The following is an 18787-nucleotide window of genomic DNA, read 5'->3' as shown; positions in this document are numbered from 1 at the left end:
TGTACTGGAGCTCTCCAGCTGTTCTGAAACGTTACTGGCAGGTTTTTTCTGAAAAATTCAAGATATTAGGAAACTGTTCTTACTCTAGGGGGTCCTGAGGAGACTGATCTGCACGTGTTCTTCCATCCAAAGACTGGCTCAGCACATCATTCTGACCAGCATCAGACTGTCTCTTTCCTTTCCATTTTTCTCTCTTATACTTTAGTTTTCCTGGGTCATCCACATATCTCTGGATCTGGGAAGAAGTGGGACTATCCAGATCCTTGGCTTCCTTCTGAACAGGCCGTTTGTTTTTATCTCCCCAACATTCAGCTGGAGTTTGAAAGTTTCCAGTAGCAAACAACGTGTTTTCAAGATTCAGCGCAAGATTTGTTGGCCTTTCAGGACAGCTTTGGCTGACTTTCAGTTGGCTACTTTGCCTCTCTTCTGCTTTCATCACTCTATCAATAGCCTTATCTACTCTTTCAGCTTCCAATGCAGGTGGTTGCTCAGGAATATAACTACCCTCTTTTATCTCACTTAGCAGTGGTGTATCTGAAATGGCCTTTCCATGATTTGCATTTTGTTCTTTCTCATTGCTTTTTTGTAGTACAGCATCTTGTTCTGTGGATTCTTTTGGCTCAGAAACATTTTCCTGGGCCTCTTCAGGACGCAGTAAAGCTGTTTCTTCAAAGGAAAACTGGACATGCTTATTCTGTAGCTCATTATGTTCCAGCCCCCTCTGCCGGCGAAATTCACGTTTCTCCCTGCTGCTCGTCACTTTCTCAGAGCCCTCTATCACGTTCTTCTGAGGTAACGTGGCCGTTTCAGATGAGCCCAGGTTTTCAGCTTGCTCACTTGGAACTTCATCTTTTCCCTCAACAACTTGATCCAGCTCTGACTCGTGTTTCACAGGCAATTGATCCGTTGTTGGTTCATTGCCCTCATCCTTCCTCATATCAGTCTCTCTGTCTTGAGCTTCTTGCATTTTCCTCTGCTCTTCTTCAGCTTTCTGCTTTTCCATAACCATTTTCTGAAATCTGTTATGAAGACAATAACGTATTTAATGCACAGTGGTTATGAAAGATACCTACCAGTTTAAACACAGAGTCTTTGTTGTTATTTAGACTAAGTACACATATATGTACAGTCCCAATATGGCTGCATGGAGGACTGGTCATTAGCACTGACATGCATCAGGGCAGCTCAGCTGAACAACATCCAAACACGAAGGGCTTAACCAATCCCCACTGGCCACTTCATGCTGCCTGCAGGGCCACATGGAACTGTCTGGTCATTCATGAAGTTAGCTATCACAGAGAACTAAAAGCTGGAGATGTACTAAAGTAGCTAAGTAGTTGAAATGCATGTTTGCATGCCATGATGCTCCTCTTCCTTTACCTCTGACGCTGAAGATACCCTCTGACCATGGCTTGCACAAGACAAATCCTCTTTTTGTGTTCAAGGTAGCGTTTTTGCTCCCTGTATCTTCGCCATGCTGACTGGATATAAATGGCAGCATTATTCCTTTGCAGGGCCCTCCTGACACAGCGGGAACGCCAGCAAGCCTAAGAAAGGAAATTTCTGAAGTGAGGGAGGAACACTCCAAGGCAGGGAGTTATTTCTGTGGGGAAGGTTGCTTGTTTTTAGGAAAAATAGATTAACAGCTCTCAGAGATACCTGTAAAACAATGGCTGCTTGTCGTGTTCGGAGAAAGCGTCTCCTTTCTAAAACCATCCTGAGCCAGCTCTGAAGGAGAATGATTTTCCTGATCACTTCTTTGTGTAGTGTATCCTGTAGTATTTGCCTCTCAGCCTCTTTCATAAAAACCTGCTCAGTTAAAAAAAGGTTAATCAACAAATGGTTCACTGGAGATATCTCCACTTACTGAAGCAAATCTCCACAGCTGACAGCAATTAGCATTTCCAAAAGGAATTAATCAAATTTCAGTGTGAGGATTTTAAAACATATCTCTGCGGATAGTATTCAAATCACAGAACCATTCTAAAATGAACATCTACCTTTTGGACAAACACCAATAGCAACCATTTCTCCAAAGCAACACCCTAACAATACAGAATCGTGCTGCAGTGTGTTGTTTTCTGATGCTGACCTGTCTTCCTACAACCAACACTGGCACCAACACTTACTATTTCTGACTATTGTAATTTAAAAATATACATCACAGAGAAAGAAGCAACAGTTGTAAATCAGCTGCACTGAATATAGTATATATGAGTGTTTCTTCTTGGAAGACAGAAAGTTTTACTGACCTTGGTCTTCCCTATTTGACAGTTGTTTTTATCCAATTTCAATTTACTCAAATAAGCAAAAATGTCTTCCTTAGAGGCTTTGGCATTTTTGGGAAGTAGCACCTGAAACTGATCTATGAATTCCTGTGGAAGGCAGAGACAGCAAGACATCAAGGTTAGAAGCCAAATCAGAAGTTCAGAGTTTCAGTTGTACTTCTAAAATTAAGACATCTGAGCTGCAGGGATATGAAAGTACTTATTTCTCACTCCAAACTGAAGTATTTTTCTCCATTGTGAAACATAAGCTGCCTGCAGCCCCCAACTGAAGTTACAGATCATGTAGAAGTGACCTTTACAACTATAAAGTGTTCTACAGAAAGCAAATTATCATATAGAGGCAGCGTGCAGCACTGACTGTTTACACTTGTAACACAGCTCTTCAAATGCTTTCCTTTGTGCACCAAGTACAACATAATGGCAGATGACTCATACAGAAGTTTACACTACAACTTGTCAGCAGGCAGCTCTGACAAAACCCTAATGAATTCCTGCAGCCATCTCAAGTGGTCATGAACTTCATACAGGGCCACAAAAGACGCTAAAATAATGCATGTTTTTCCAACAGCAGCAGATGCTTCTTAAAAGCATTACCCGCATCCAGCTTTTCACATACCTGGAATGTATACTTGGCACTATAGCCAGATCTTCTGATTCGCACAGTTTCAAGCATGCCAGTGTACCTTAACTGCTGAAGCACCAAGTTTTCATCAAAGAGCATCTCTTTCTGAAAAAGATCAGAAGTCAGCAGCTAAAAATTGCCTGAGGAGTCCTACAGTCTTTAGTAGAAAGAAAAAAAAAGCACATCCTGGCTACCTTTCATCTTCATACAGAATGACAGTGAACAAGTCAAGAGAGATATATTACAGAGCCAGAAGACTTTGATCTACAGCACTCTCATCAGCTCAGTTCTTAAGGCAGTCTTACCTTCTCAGCGTTGGAGCGGATACAACGGATGAAGAATGGCTCAGCTTTCCCCAGCGTCTCCAGTAATTTATTAAGTGAAGTCTGAAATGCAAAAGTGCTGCTGGATATTTTTCTAGGTATCAGTACTTTGAGTTGTATTTGACAGCAGTAGAGCTACTTCCTCAGAAATAAGGTTCTTTCAGGTCTGAAGGCTATACAAATCCTAATTCATCCAGTATGGAATAATGGAATAATTCTTCCCTCCTGCACATCAGAGCCCTGTTCTTGCTTTTAGACTTTTTTAGGATGATGCAAACTGGAGCTACGTATCCTTTTACAGTAGCACTGGATATGCACACAAGAATGAGGCTGACTGCACAGAGAACTAGCACATTTCATAGCACAAGGGTAATCTCCAACTGCAGTCTACCTTTATTAAAGGAACAAAGCCTACTTCAAAAAAACTCCAAGATAAAAAAAAACATTTTATTTTTTAATCAGTTCAGCTGAGATTGCTCTCATGAGGTGAGAGTGCATCTAGAAGTGTGTACAGCATCAGTCACCTACCTGGAACTGTGCACTTATGCTAGGGGGTTTCTTTTTCTTGTGCAAGTGTAAGAGGGATTTTGTAGTTCGATCGTGTAGAGTCATGCTTACTATAAGCTTCAGAGATTTGGAATCCAGCAAGTTCTAGAAGAAAGTTTTCACAATGAACATAAAATGTAAGTCCTTTAATTTCAGTAGAAATATTTACCTGCGTAAAAGCAAGACTGAAGCTTGCTGCTGAATGAAACTGCTTAGCCTCACATACAGTGACATGTTACACTTCAAGAATATTATTTCAGAGAAAAACAACTTAAGACCGAATCTCTCCCATTGCCCCATCCCAAGAACAAAAGGTGAACTACGCAATTTCTGTGTTTGCCTTCCATGACTTGATCAGAAAATGGCTTTATGTATTTATGGCTTCTCTAGTTCAATCAAACACATGAAAATCCACTTTTTTTTCCTGTTCAGATTTTCTTATAAAGGTGAATGTTCACCTTACTTCTCATTGTCAAAATGGAAAATTTAGAGATAAATGATACAACTTCCCTAAATCATGAAAGAACATCAAACAAAATGAATATTCACAACATGAAAAACCCCAAATGAGAAATTTAAGTTTATCACATAGCCTTACCTTTGGAATGATCTGCTTTTGTTTGACAGCTCTACTTTTCCTGTTAAAATATTGAAGATAATTATGAAAAACACAGATGTGATTTTGGGTACTTCAGCAAGCCATAAATGGTGCAATTTACGAGGCAAGATGAAAGGCAGAAGAAAACGAGCACAGCAACATCAGGACGCATTCATGCATGGAGCATGTATAAGTGATTAATGCAAGAAATGCAAACTGCTTTGCAACATGTTTTTAACTTCATCTTTTCAAATAAACTGTAGGTACTGGAAGCCGTCAAAAGTCTCTGAAGTTATTAAAAACTACAGACTGTTTTTGTGCAAGTTATTTTATTTAGCTACAGTCAATGAATGCTGCACATGCAGGCAGTATCAAGTGAAAATACTTCATTCAGAAGTTATCACAGCTTGCACCAGAACCCCTGTGAAAGTACTGAACCATTCCCAGAGGAACCCCACCTACCCAAGAACTAGATCTGTGAATTCTGATGCCTCTGAGATCATTCCCAGAACTTCCTGAGGCAGTACACAAATCTCAGGCATAAATCCCATCCACAAACACTGAACTGGAACATGAAGCTGTCAGAAGCAAAGCTGTAGTTCAAATCCTCCTAATCCAGGACACGTTAACTCCCTGATGCAAGGCAAGCTCCAACTCCGTGCCAACTACTTTACATTTAGTTTGATACAACAGGCCACAGACTGATTTTCTCACACATGGACAGCTGCACACAGGCAAAGAGACTTAACCCAGGGACACACATATCACTGGCATCCTGAATTTCAGGAAACTATCAGGTTTAACTTGTGAGAGGTCGAATTATCAACAGTTTCACAACAAACTTGTATGACATATTTGAGTTTACTTGACAAATGGGCTTAACTGTCAACTTACACAAAGGAACAAAGCATTCTCTGTAACTTTTATATTTGGTTCTTAACTGCTGTTTGGTTGTGCAGAGCACAAACTTGGGACAAGTACATATTTTATGGGTTAGAACAAGTGCTTGGTTATTGGTGCACCTTCAAAGCAATACCTAGAGCACCTGAACTCACATGAAGTGGGAGCGGTGTTGGAGTCGACTGAGTGACCGAAGCAGCTTACAGGGATCATCTCCCTGCCATGGAAGTCCTTTTATACTTGCGATGATTTGCTCATGCATGTCTCTAAAATGATTCACAGCAAAACAAAGATGGCAAACAAAGACACGTGGGCATGAAGGAGAAAACAGGAGTTAAAAAATAAGAGATCCCATCACCAAGTGTGCTCCAAACAGTAGTAGGTCAATCCCAGACTACTTTTTCCTAAACATCAATGACTGTGATGTCAAGTCAGCACTTTCTAATTTTAGTGCCTTAGAATTTAGTAACCAGTCACATTCTTTCTCATTCTACCTTTTCGTCTGAATTCTTTAGCTATCAATTCTGAGTACAGAGAGGAGAATTTAATCAAATGCAGTTCACGTGCAAAGGACCTTTTTATTAAGCCAAGTAGCCCTTTCTGATAGATACAGGCTTTTCTGTAATCAAGCAGTACATACTGGTGTATAAATTTCACTATGAAAATGATGCTGCATAAGCAGACACTCATGAGATAAGCAAGGTGGAAACTAGCCATTACAGGAACATTTGAAATCTCATTACTTTTTTTTTTTATTATTATTATTTTATTTCCACTTCAAATTTATTTGTAAGTTTAGTTTTCAAAGTAAGCCTGGGATGGTCCCTAATTTATGGCAGATCCCATTATTTTAAGCATGCACCATGCCTGTGGAGCGTGGCATCTTGGCACGGAACTTACCTTCTTTTCTCTCCAGAGAGGCACAAACCAAAAATAATAGAAGTGTAAGAGTCACTTCTGACTGTTAAATGTTGTCACTACGCTGAGCTGCTCATTGAGGCAGCAACAACCCTCTTACAGATAGTTGCTTGTTTCCCCTGGTACTGCAGAACATTTTTAGAGTATCTAGATTCTGTTTCAAAACATCGCAAGGAAACAGTTAAATTTAAATATGACCCAGATGGAATTGCATCTTTAATTCTTAGCTGCCACAAATGACAGAGACTGCACAGGATGAAGTAATTACGAAGCAGTATGAAGTCATTACTTGATGTGTATTACATTTAATGGCTTCAGTTTTATATAAAGCATGCTCAGAAAGTCAGACTGTCCAGGAATGTGCCTCCCTGGCCTTTAAGCCCAGGCCTATTTCTACTTACTTCTTGTTTTCATAAAAAGAAATGATGTCTTCAAAAGCATTTATATCGAAATCCTCTGAACAATCAAATGAGAAATCAAGCATTGAGTGGCTGCAAAAGGAACATGTATAAAACCTAAATATTCAACAGAAAGGCAAAGATGCCTATATAGAGTGATGTGTGGAGCCCACTTCTGCAGGACTTGCCCCACCTCCTAATCACATCATAACACATTGAAATAAACGAGTGCACCTACGAGTCCTCAGTAGGACAGACTGGCTGTAGCAGAACACACAGTGCTAAAAGCAACATACACAAAACATAGATGGAGAATTCAAAAAAAACCCTGTAGTAAATAGGACTGAAGCTGTCTCACCAATATTTGGTACAATTGAGTCTTACACAAAGTAAGTTAGGGTACCTTTGTGATACAGTTTGGAAAGTCAAACAAAACAAGATAGAAGAAATAAAACCCAATGTTCTTGTGGAAAAATGTAGTTGCTGTTTGATACGTGAAATGGGATTCAGCAATTCAGATCATATCCTGATACAGGATACGTGTTTCTCACCGGTAAACTTTTTCTACTGGCGCATTCGATCTCTGGAGTTCTCCCAGGGGAACTCTGGGGCCTTGGCGCACCACTCCTGGTGAGAAATAATCAACAGATTGAAATTTGGCAAAGATGGCAGCATAACAGACAAAAAACCCTGTCAACAGTAACAGGCAATGTATCTATCCAAGGGCCTGGATTTCAAGCTAGAGAACACTTTCTCAAATGTGCCCAACCGCTACCAAGTAAACTGCAGCTGTTCTGTAAAGCTGTTCAAAATTAATCTTCAAAGTTTCATCTTGAATACTCATTTGAAACTTTAAGGCAATCTGAGAAGATCATTGAAGATCAAAAACAGTGATAAGAAAACCATGCATACTAGAACTTCTATTATCTTCCCAAGCTTTTATAATAGGACTTCAAACTTGGCCCAGACTGCTGGCAACAGTGCCGTAATTAGAGGGGAAGTTTGAATGTTCTCAGATAAAAAGTGACAACCTCCCTGCTGTGTACAAATTAAGTCATTTTCACAGGTTAGCTTTGTCTCTGGTACTAAATCAAGATTGCCTTTGAAAGGTTTTGCAGTAACTAGTTCTGCCAGCAAGCATTATCAGTTTGAGAGCATTTGAAAGCGTTTCCAGAAAGTCTTCTCACATCATACCTGCAGTCTTCTGAGCTCTCTGGCGTCCGGCTTCTGCAAAGACAGCCATGGCCTGAACAGCCGCTCGCAGAACAGCCCAGCGGAACACAGCGACGGGGTCCATCCCTATCAGCTCCCGAACGTAGGCGCTGTCACTGCTCCGCAGCAAAGCAACGATGTCTGGCCGCATGTAATCCATGTTTTTCTCTCTGAAATCCTGCAGAACAGGAACGCTGAACCTGAACCTCTTTGGAAAGCAGGCGTGCAGACACCACGCAGCACTGGGTTTCGACCCAAGATATTCATCACTATTCAAAGTATTCTAAATAACTGTAACTGTAGTGAGCGTTATCTTCAAGTAATACATCCAATGAAATACTCCATTCAACCCATTCCCTGCAAACTTTCTACATCCTGACAAAGCTGTCAGGGAAGTAGGGTTTGCTTTCAGTATTTTTATTGTTATTATTACTGTGGCCATCAAGCATGTCACCTACTTTTATCTGGTATTTAACTTTCCCAGCAAAATGTCGAATAATAAAAGCAGGTTCCATTACTGGGGTTGCAACAAAAAACTTGTTCTCCTCATGCTGCTGTTTGAATTTTGCTAGTAGAGTTTGGTTGGTGGCACGTGGAAAACTAGGAAACAAAACAGAAAGGGTCAGCTGCTTTTCTTCAAATACAGTTATGTATGCTGAAGCACAAGACAACAGACTGCAGAGCATTTATTGACCTCGTGGAAAGCATTATATTAAGATGACTAAATCTTAGTTGTTTCTTACACATTTGGTTTGAATTTTCAGTTTTGAATGGAAAAAAATCCAAACAAACAGCTCCACACGTATCCTGAATATTCTGAGGTTTGAAGTGCCCAGCAATGCTTCCACCCACTTTACCACTCAAGTTTAGTTGGTACCACAATAATTATTCACCACATTTGTCTCTTACTGTTCCAATGGCTCACAAAGATGCACTTGACTGTAATCAAAATTCCATCACAAAACATAAAATGGAAGTTTCCAAATCTGCTTAAGCCAAGGTTTAATTTTTATCATCAATTTATATCACTAGAATATTAGACTCATCAGAAACAAATAACTGTAGGTCATAGTCATGACACTTGGCTTCCCACATCATTCAGGTGTTTGTTTCCCTGTTTGTTTGCTTTCAAGTTATATTTCTGTTCCCTTCCACATTTTTTATTTCCCAGAGACATTTGTTGCTTACTTGCTTTCTTCATCCAACAGATAGAAGAGACCAGTGGGCTTCTTGCTGATCAAGTGAATGCAGGCCACATTATCAGTATAGTCAATATCGTGCCAAGTGATCCCTTCGCTCTTATATTCCTCCTGTGCAGTTCAAGAGAATTCCCTCATCAGTACAGTGTACCTTTAATGTACCATGACCTAAGTGCTTAAAAGACATTCTTGAACAGCTATGGCAAACTGACTTCATTAGTTCAGGCAGCAGAAACAGAATAAGGAAAAATTTAAGAACAGAACAGCAGGCATGTTTGTTCAGATGAAAGGTCTACCTAGGGAAATCACTCGGCACGGGTATTTAAAAACCACAACAGTACAAGAATGTTCCTTGTCCTGCTATGCCTTTCCAGGGGTCAGCAGTCCACAAAGTTGGAGTCAGACATTACAACTACAGCATTACATTTAAAACCCTGGATAGAGATACTGGAGGAATTTATTTTTTTCCCCATAGTTTTTGTATTATAAAAAGTGACAAGTATTTAACATGATGATGATCCAGAACCTCAAAATAGCACTGTCACATGAAGTCATGCAAGCTACAAAACAGGCAGTGACACCTCATACAATATCAACAGCAGAACCTCCCTGTTGCTCTCATTGCTTTTACAAGAAAATGTGAAGCACTTCTGCGGAAACGATAATGCACCAAATGCTTTACAGAACAAAATTCCCATCGAAATAGGGAAGCAAAATATCAGCTTTTCTTACTGCTGTAAAAGACTGCGGAAGTGAGCTGAACAAGCTACTAGTGCAAAGAAGATAACCAACAGAAAATTGACTGAAATAAGTTCTACATTTAACAAAAGACAAAGAGCAACCCTCTTGCTGCTCTATGAGCACGATGTAAATAGGTTATTTTTAAGTAGGTAGAATTAAAACTAATGACAGACTGCTCAGTGTGTATGTCACATTGCAGAACTGAAATTCAACTTGCCATAAACAATAAAGCCTTTCTTAAAAGATATAGAGACCCCTCTGCCCACCCCCTCCCAAGGGCCCTGTGCTGTAAGAGATACAGGAAATGGGGCATTCAAGAACTGAACTCATTTGGAGAAACAGTATTAGAAAAAGAAAACAATGCAACTATTTACTCTAGTTGGCCTGCATAGAGACTTCTGTCATAAGATATAAAACAGAGATCTCAACGCTACGCTTACATATGAAGTCTGTATGCTTGGTAATTTTCTTTTCCTTAAAATGCTTGTTTGAAGTTATCTACATATTGTTGAAAAAATACCACATATTACAGAATGACTTCGTTCTTCCAGCAGAGCAACCAGAGAATTATGATTTGGCACAAACCAGAAAAAGTGCAAAGCTAAAGCAAAAAAACCCACCAGCTCTGTCTAGAAATGCAATCTGAAAGCTCTTTCAGTACTCAAAGCCCTCTGTAAGAAAGAGTTACTGAAACAACAACTTGTTTATAATCGGGTTTCTTACCTGTTCCAATTTGAAAATATGCTGATTAAAGTAATACTGAAGCTGCTCATTTGCATAATTTATGCAGAACTGCTCAAAACTGTTGGTTTCAAAGTCTTCAAACCCAAAAATATCAAGTACACCAATGGACAAACACTGCAGGAAGAACAAGTGGAAATCTAGTTAAGCAATCGGTCAGAGTGCTGAACCCCCAACAGCAAGCCAACACAAAAGATGAAGTGTACACTGATAACTTCTGAATAATCGTTAAGAGATTTTGATTATTTAGCAGCTATGTCTATGGTGAAAACAGAAAAGCAAACCTCACAAAGAAAATCACTAGGGACTGTAGAAGACTCCAGGCTTATCCCAGATACTGAACACGTCATTTGTAGAACTCTCTGATCTCTCTAAATACACAGCTGTCTACTGCTTTTGTGAGAAACTTACTGTAACAGATTCCTCCATGTCCTTCTTATTAAGGAGAGCATGATTAATTCGCAGAACAATCCAGTCAAACAGGGCACTGTACAAGGACTTTGCCATTGAATCACGAGCTGTTATGGCCTGAAGACGAAACAAAGTTCACCATTTTGTTTCAAAAAAAGCGTTTCTATCGCAGACCTGTTTTGTTACTCATGTTCTTAACAACCCTCACTAAACATAAAAGTTTACTACGTTAGGGGTTTCTGTTTTTTTTTGTAGCCAAGAAGAACTAAGCTTCATTTAATTAAAATAATTATATTAGTATTGTTTTACTCACCTCACTGAGACTATATGGCAAAATAAGCTTATCATTAGCAGTCACTGTTTTTCTTTTTGTCAGCACTTCCACTAGAATTTCACGTTTGACCTTCAAAGCAAACAAGACCAAAAGTTACTGCCATCCTCCAACTCGCCAGTGATAGCGACAGTGGAGATTATTTCCTCAGAGAAGACAAGCAGTTTAAAAACAGATACAAGTTTTACATCAACGCGTTGATGTTGAAAACATCAACAGCTTTACAAGTTTTTCAATTCCTCTACATTATTCTCAGCTTGGATTCATTGAGATTTCTCCCCCCCCCCCCCCCACGGTGGCAAAACACACATCTCCAGTAAATTTATTCCTGCTCAGCTCTGATTAGCAAGTCAAACAGATTCTACCTCCACACTACAGGCTACATTCCATCTCTAATCCCAATAATTCCACCACTTTCATTCTTTCCACCTCCCCTAAAATGAACATAATGGAAGCATCATGAAACACAGAGACACAGCATGCTGAAACACAATGTATCCAAGCAAAATGCCGAGGTAAAGCACAACAAACAGGTGTTCCAAACAGTAGAGCTGGAAAGTAATACTCTACTTTTAAAAGCTGGGAAAGAATGTCCAGCACTTCAGGAGGTCCTACTTCCAATCCTTCATCACGGCCTGTAGCTTTCTTCTTGTACGTCACGTTGCCCAAATAAAGAATAGCTGAGAGCACTGAAAAAATCCTAAGGAAGAAAAATTCACCTTATAAGAACTTTTCTTACGAGTGAAAGTTCATTACAGCAGATTAACAGACCCAACTCAGTTGCAAGAATTTGTCCACAAGCACTCACAAATATTTAGCTCTCCTTGATTCCTGCTTAATTGTATGTGCTCCCAACACACGCGTTTTACAATGCAAACATTAACAAGATGTCAATAACAAAGCCTGACAAGTTCCACTTACTGTTTTTTTGTTGCTGAAAGAAAGCCAACCATCTCCATTGCTTGTTTCAATCTTTCGAAGTCATGCCGGAGATCTTCCCCATCTTCAATTTTCAAGTTACACTGTGGAAAAAAGCCCCTTACTTAAATGCAAAGCAGCCCAAACATCACAGGAATACACTTACAGTCTGCTTTCTTTGATCTTTAGCACAACATGAGAAAGAGACAACAATTACCAACGCATTTGTAAACCCTTGTACAGATTACCTGATTGAGGTAGGAATAATCTTCAGGTTGTTTAAGGTGAAATTCTTTACGCTCTTCTTCATTGACTCCAAGTAGCAAATAATAAAAGACATGGTAGTTCCTACACATAAAGAGAGTCAAATACATTTCTCTGTCATGAAAATGTATTGATTTTTCTTTTATTCTATGCTTTAAAATGCACTTAAACTCTCATTATGAGCATACTAACTGAATTAATCTCTTACCTTTCATCTTTTTCTTGAGAAACAAGCCGAGATTTTTCAAGCAGGTATTTTTCAACAACAGCCCTAAAGAGTCCAAAGACGGGAAAAAAGAACGAGGGGGAGAATAAAAAAATAAATGAAAAAAAAGACAACTTCATAAACATCAGAGAGCAGCTGCCAGGAGTTCAAATAATGAGCTCTGCACCAGTATACGTAACTTTGGTTAATAGCATCTGAAAACCTGTTCCACAGTGGCAAGCCAGAGAATAAGTCAGTTTTGGATACACCACAGTCTCCAGATTCCTAGAAGCACACAGATTGATGCCAGCTGAATCTCAGACTGTACTTACCCTCGGACAACGCCATTCTCTAAGTAATTGACTTGAATAAACTTTCCAAAACGACTGGAGTTATTGTTATGTGCTGTTTTTGCATTTCCAAATGCCTGCAATAAAGCGAAGTGAGGTAATTTTCAATTAAATGAAATAGGCAAAGACACAGCATTACTAACTCCTAATTCATTGCTAAGCCTCATGTTAGCTGGCAATACACAAAATGTTATGGGAACGGCAGCATAAGGATACCAGAAAGTGAGCTGGAGGAAGCATTCCCTGCTCCTCACAGATCTGGACACATTTATTACTTGCCCTGTGAGATATCATTTGGGAATCTGACAAAGGAGAATAACGAAGTTGCTACTTTCAAGAGTACAGGAAAGGTAAGCACAGAGTTCAAACCCACCTCAGTCCCTGACAGTCACGAACTCACAGAAGGCAGTGCAATTGCCACTCTTCCACAGAAAAGCCACAAGCTGTACCTCGCTCCCTAAAGCACTGATCCTACACAAAATTTCCTCAATGAATACAACTTCCCTGTTAGTGAGAGCAGAACAGAACATCCCACTGACAAAGTTCATCTGTTCGTGTTCAGAGCAGTGCATTCAAAAACAGGCAAACAAAAACTGGCTTACAGAACCATGCCATACCCAAGGGCCCATTACCTCTGCTATGCAACACTGAAGAACACAGCTTCATTACGAGGTATGAGGAAAGCATGGCACAAATTCTAACCAGTGTGCCTATGCATCTCTAACACTTCAGCCCTCTGATATTTGCTAGCATATCCATAACACAAACTATCCTCTGCATGAGCCACACATACAAAGCGCAAAGATGAGCTATTATATCTAAAGGCCCAGCAGAATTAACACTGGGAATATCCTTAATGTCATCAACTCAGCTATGTGACTTTAGGTTAACAGAAACTTGTCCCCTCTTAATATGCAGAAGGTAGTCCAGAAGATGAAGAAGAAATCAAATGTAGAAAAACACATCACTCAGTGTGGAATATTTCCAGCATTCCTTCCACAGATATTTCCTCTTAAAGCTCCAAGTAATGAAAGCCTCCATTAGGAAATCCGTTCCTCCTAATATAGAACACGAGTGGAATGACTTCACAAAAATGTCCCTCTTCCTGCACAGACTCACATCCGCAGAGCGATGGACACGTGAGCACCGCACACTGCAGAGCTCTGCTGTTGGCATACAGCTACCAGCGATGCTGTACCTGCCCAGGGAGCGCTGCTCTCATGACAGCCAAGTTGGTGCATTGAAACTCTTTGCATATCCTCCCCCTCTATTTTTCTTTTAAAACCTGATCAAATGAACACAAAAACTACCTTAGCAAGTTGGAGCTGCTCTGCAGTATGATACCAGCATCACTGCTTCTGAAACAGGCTCCCAAAGATCTCTTACAGTTCTACTGCCAGCTGATTACTGTCCCCAACAGGCTGATTACAGGCTCACAGCAACAAGTGAAAAACTTCTCATAAGCAAAGAGAACTAACACAGTTCTTTGGACAACTATTACACCTAGAGGAAAAAGCTACACCAGCTATTCCTGTGCAGGGTGAGAATGGACTCTGCTGTAATGCTAGAGAAGTCAGTGGGTTCTGAAGAGAGAGGATTTCTGTCCAGCAGTGCCCACAGACCATGCTGGACATGCTGTAACGCAAACAGTGTCCCACTCAGATGTGTCAAAGAAATCACTGAGCAGAGTCACCAATAAGCTTTGGTAAATACTAACCAACAACTTCACTTACAGATTTCTTGCTGTTCCTCCTTTCAGAGCACACGACGCAGAAGCTGCACATTAATGTATGGACAAAATCCTGGTCAGCTCCTTACAGTTACTGAACAGCATCTGACCAAAAGTGGAAGTCCAGTAACAGCAGCACAGTAGCTGCTGGCTTTGTACGCCGTCCCACCAGGCTCAGCTTTGCTCTCAGCACATCACCCAGCTTCTCTTTTATTAAGAAATCCCTCACTTTGCCAAGCTGCAGAAGTGAATTTGCAAATTTATTTCACAAGAACATCTTTTGAAAAGGTTCTCCAGCTTAAGCACTGGATAACCTGGATAACCACCACTTTACCAGTAATACTGCAGAAACCAATGCCTGGATTAGCTCTGTCTACAGAAATATATTTTAGTATTAAATATTTTGGCATTATAGAGTTAAGAAATCCCATAACCCCAGTGGCTTTCTGAAAAACTTCTCTTAGTGATTACTCACACAAGCAACGCATACAGCTTAAAACTAAAGGCTCTTATGATCTCACATGTCTGGTATGCGGTCAAAGCATATAGCGAATTCTTAAAAGCTGATCTAATATCATCAGTTTTTAGGAAAGTTTTCATCTTCTGAATGGTTTTCTCATAAAGGCCTTTAACATTCCCAGCTTTATAAGGAACACGCCAAGACTCTGTGGAGGAGGTCCTTTTTTTCTTTAACTCCAGACCTAAACTCCAATCACCGCTACCATATTCTCCTACGTACTTTGCTGAGTTTGTTACATAAAAATGGACGTTACTAAAATTAGGAAAGCCCAAAAATTTAACATCAAATATTTCAGTATTTGGCAGTTTAGATCTTTAAGAGAGCCTTGTCACAGAGAAAATAGATTACAAGTAAGAATTAAGCTCTCATTATCTGGCTACCAGTCACAGAAAGCAGTTTCAGGGATGTTTCCAGCCAGGTGCTCTGTACAGAGCTCAAACTCAACCCCTGGTTTACCTCCAGAGAGGCCCCTATGTCTTTACAAAGCAAATTCAGAAGATGGGAATGGACAAGATACAATTTTAGTTAAAGCAATCATTTGTTTAACCAAAGCTATTTACTGTTCTCCCCTGAGAATCCACGAGGAGACATATAAAAATGAAAAACCAAAACTAAACCACGCCAACACAAAATGCTAGCTATATAAAAAGAGGTGAGTGCAAATAGCAGGCCAAGGCCAGCGGGAATCCGAGCGGGGATGCACTATTCCAGGAATCAGGAAGTCATCCAGCCCATCCTTTCACCTCCAAATGCAGGAGGCACGAACTGCAACCTGCTATTCTGAACTCCTGCAACGACAGCTTTTTCGGCATTCAGAAAAAAGACAAATTCTCTTTTTTGTTGCTATAAAAAGAACCCCCCAGACACATGCATGTTCCTCCACCTCAGGAACAGAACTGAAAGCCTTATTTAATTCTTTCATAAGAATTGCCAAAATCTGAAAAAGCTATCAGTTTCTATGTAAGCTGCCCCAGCCCCTGGCAGAACCACCCCTGCACAGGCCACCCTAACATAGCAGATGAGGCGGATGAATCAAACTGCACAGCCTGGAAGAGGAAACGACTCCTTCAGAGTTGAACTCAGCCTTGCAGTAATGGTCTTATGCCACAAAGTACCCACTCATCAGCATGGAAGTTACAGTGTTCAGTTTGCAACCCTGCAAGCTGTACCAACTGCTGGGGAAGCTGGGACCATCCCCATCAGACAGCTTGTAAAGGAAGAGGTGATGTTTCCCAAGAGATGCGTGCAGCAGGGCAAAGTATGCAGCACATTCTACAGGAACAGCCTCGTAACATCCAACCCAATGGGAAAAGGAAGTTCATTCCTCCTCCGATTATGATTCTTAAAACAAACACATGCAGAAAACAACTACTTTCCCTTAAATAGAATCGCCTACACCCACTAAATATATACGCAGACTTCCATGGCAAATACAAACGAAAAGCAGAACTGAAGCAGCACAGAGCTGAAGCCCATCTCATACCAGAGCCACACGCACAGTGGGACAGTAATAAAGAACACAGAGCTGGGAGCAAAATTTAAGCTGTTTTCCACAGAATGGTAGAACACAACACGTAACAAACTTTTCAGTATACTGGCTGAGCTCTAGAAAATCCCCCAGTAACACTGACTGCACTGTTAAGTAATTAATTTGTGTTTGAAACTGTATTCTTTAGCCAACCACTTAATGAATCCTTCTTTTGGGACTCTTCATTTTATTTGAGTCTTAATTCTTTCCAAGGAACGGTTCAGTGACGTTCAGAAATCCTCAAGAACACATCCAAATGGAAGTAGATGATGCTTTTCAAAATAATACATCAAAAAGTTACATCAACTGCAGTTTTCCCCTCTGTCCAAATTCTTGGTGTGCTACAAAAATAACTTCTGAACTAAACCCAAGACACTAACAGTTACAATCTGACAATACACTGCAAAGGAGAGGAGCCTGGCTGCCAGAGAGGAAGCTCTGCCTCCTTCTTACTATGTCCCTCACCACAGTATCCCATCCCCACACTTAATTTTCTGCTGCTTTACTAATTTAGTTACCTTGAAGAATCTGATAAGTGCTAGAGCCAGTACAAACAAAGCCTGGAGAAAGAGGAAATCTGACTTCCCACCATTCAACAGCAGCTCACATCTGTCAGGTCACATCAGGTCCTCGTGCCATACTTCACTCATACCAGAGCTACATTTGATTTTCAGAGATGGATAGTTTACATAAAAAGAACCTCAGACTGTGCACTCTGTATCTGAAACACACGGTTTCTGACATTTTTCCCTATAATACAGATCTCATGTAAACTTCCTTAGTACATGTGGAAAGGTTTAACTACCTTGCTTAGATTCCATATGCAAGCAATGGTTTGATTCAGTACCCCACACTGGTGCCCAGGTTGAGCAAGAAGCACCTGAAGATCAGAACAGTCCGTGACCAGCTTTCCTTCCATTTCTGCACGTGGCAGCAATTGTTTGCATCTTGCTTACTTACCCTGCCTCAGTTTCACATATTTAATTTCCCATAAGGTTGGGAAGGTAATATTAAGCAACATTCCAGGCCATCTTCCCTTTCACTGTACAACTGGAACTCCATTTTTCAAAGTCTAGACATCACACACAAGGAGCCAGAATATTAGCCAGAGTTTAGCTTCAAAATAATTACAGCTTTGGACAGAGATCAGTTAAACCCCACAGGAGCAGGATTTGGTCTGAAATACATTTCCAAGTTCATTAAATAAATGAGGATCCAATTTCAAATCCACCTCTAAGCTAAGTTACATCGCTCACCTCTCCTGTGACAGTTTGGCCTTCACTCCCTGAACTTTGGGAAAAGGTCAACCCATAAACAGACACTTTTTACCTAGCTGTCAGAAAAAAAAACTGAGAAGAGGAAGTTCTGACACAAAATGCAACCTGGTTTTACATCGGTAAATTTAAGGAGGCAGATTTCAGTGTAGAGGATATTACAAATGTGGACACTCTGTTCATGAGGACTCAAAATATACCATTGAAATATTTCAGGTACGCTACAAAACTGATCATGCAAAAATTCCCCTGAAACACCCATTTAAGAAAATTTCCCTTGTACAAGTTCAGTTCCCCTAAGTAAAAACCCAAATGAGTCACCCAAATGATTTAAAAGTGACCAAGGATAATACAAAGTTTTCACAGCAGTTTAACTTCCCCAAAGCAAAGCAAGCTTCTGTCTGTTCCTCCTTGAAATCAAGATTTCCCTCAAGTTTTATTTATTTTTAAAATTCCTCTTCTAATCTAGAATTGCACGAGAACGTCCATCCTGAGAAATCTGGAAGCGTCACCATCCTCTCAACGTGCTCTGTGGCCTGGTTGGATTTACTTCTCTACAAGAAAAAAAGTAGAATTGTTTGATTTACTTCTCCAGGATCTAAACCTACTGCAGATTTTTGACACGCACTGCACTTATGTCAGAGATCCTTCTCCTTTTGCAGTATTTGGAAGAACAGGTTTCCACTGATTAGCTGGTGCCTAACAAATACCCTCAAAGATGAGTGACAATTCTGTCTGAGAGCTTCACAGCAATCGGACATTTCAGACAAT

At 40.2% G+C, this 18787-nt stretch overlaps 1 protein-coding gene across 10 annotated transcripts in view; it reads right to left on the bottom strand.

The window, feature by feature from the left end:
• The window catches only part of MYO9B (myosin IXB), a 40551-nt gene that overhangs the window by 10235 nt on the left and 11529 nt on the right, over positions 1-18787 (bottom strand). For 6 of the 10 annotated variants that reach the window (XM_042887213.1, XM_042887209.1, XM_042887214.1 and 3 more), the window contains exons 3-24: positions 12948-13042; positions 12619-12681; positions 12395-12494; positions 12150-12250; positions 11799-11928; positions 11211-11300; positions 10898-11014; positions 10469-10603; positions 8994-9115; positions 8264-8405; positions 7788-7983; positions 7145-7220; positions 6597-6686; positions 5433-5543; positions 4378-4417; positions 3762-3884; positions 3216-3296; positions 2905-3015; positions 2253-2375; positions 1660-1809; positions 1381-1547; positions 84-1019 (exon numbers count right to left, since the gene is read on the bottom strand). In XM_042887213.1, the coding sequence (XP_042743147.1) occupies positions 84-1019; positions 1381-1547; positions 1660-1809; positions 2253-2375; positions 2905-3015; positions 3216-3296; positions 3762-3884; positions 4378-4417; positions 5433-5543; positions 6597-6686; positions 7145-7220; positions 7788-7983; positions 8264-8405; positions 8994-9115; positions 10469-10603; positions 10898-11014; positions 11211-11300; positions 11799-11928; positions 12150-12250; positions 12395-12494; positions 12619-12681; positions 12948-13042 (3299 nt within the window). The remainder of the gene's footprint in view (positions 1-83; positions 1020-1380; positions 1548-1659; positions 1810-2252; positions 2376-2904; positions 3016-3215; positions 3297-3761; positions 3885-4377; positions 4418-5432; positions 5544-6596; positions 6687-7144; positions 7221-7787; positions 7984-8263; positions 8406-8993; positions 9116-10468; positions 10604-10897; positions 11015-11210; positions 11301-11798; positions 11929-12149; positions 12251-12394; positions 12495-12618; positions 12682-12947; positions 13043-18787) is intronic. The other 4 variants (XM_042887215.1, XM_042887217.1, XM_042887216.1 and 1 more) reach the window with 3 other exon arrangements.

The sequence above is a fragment of the Lagopus leucura genome, unplaced genomic scaffold, assembly GCF_019238085.1.
Source record: "Lagopus leucura isolate 7727_CA_CO unplaced genomic scaffold, USGS_WTPT01 Super-Scaffold_100076, whole genome shotgun sequence".
In the NCBI taxonomy this organism is placed as follows: Eukaryota; Metazoa; Chordata; class Aves; order Galliformes; family Phasianidae; genus Lagopus; species Lagopus leucura.
Note: the sequence above shows the minus strand (reverse complement) of the source record. Positions and strands in the feature narration are given on the sequence as shown.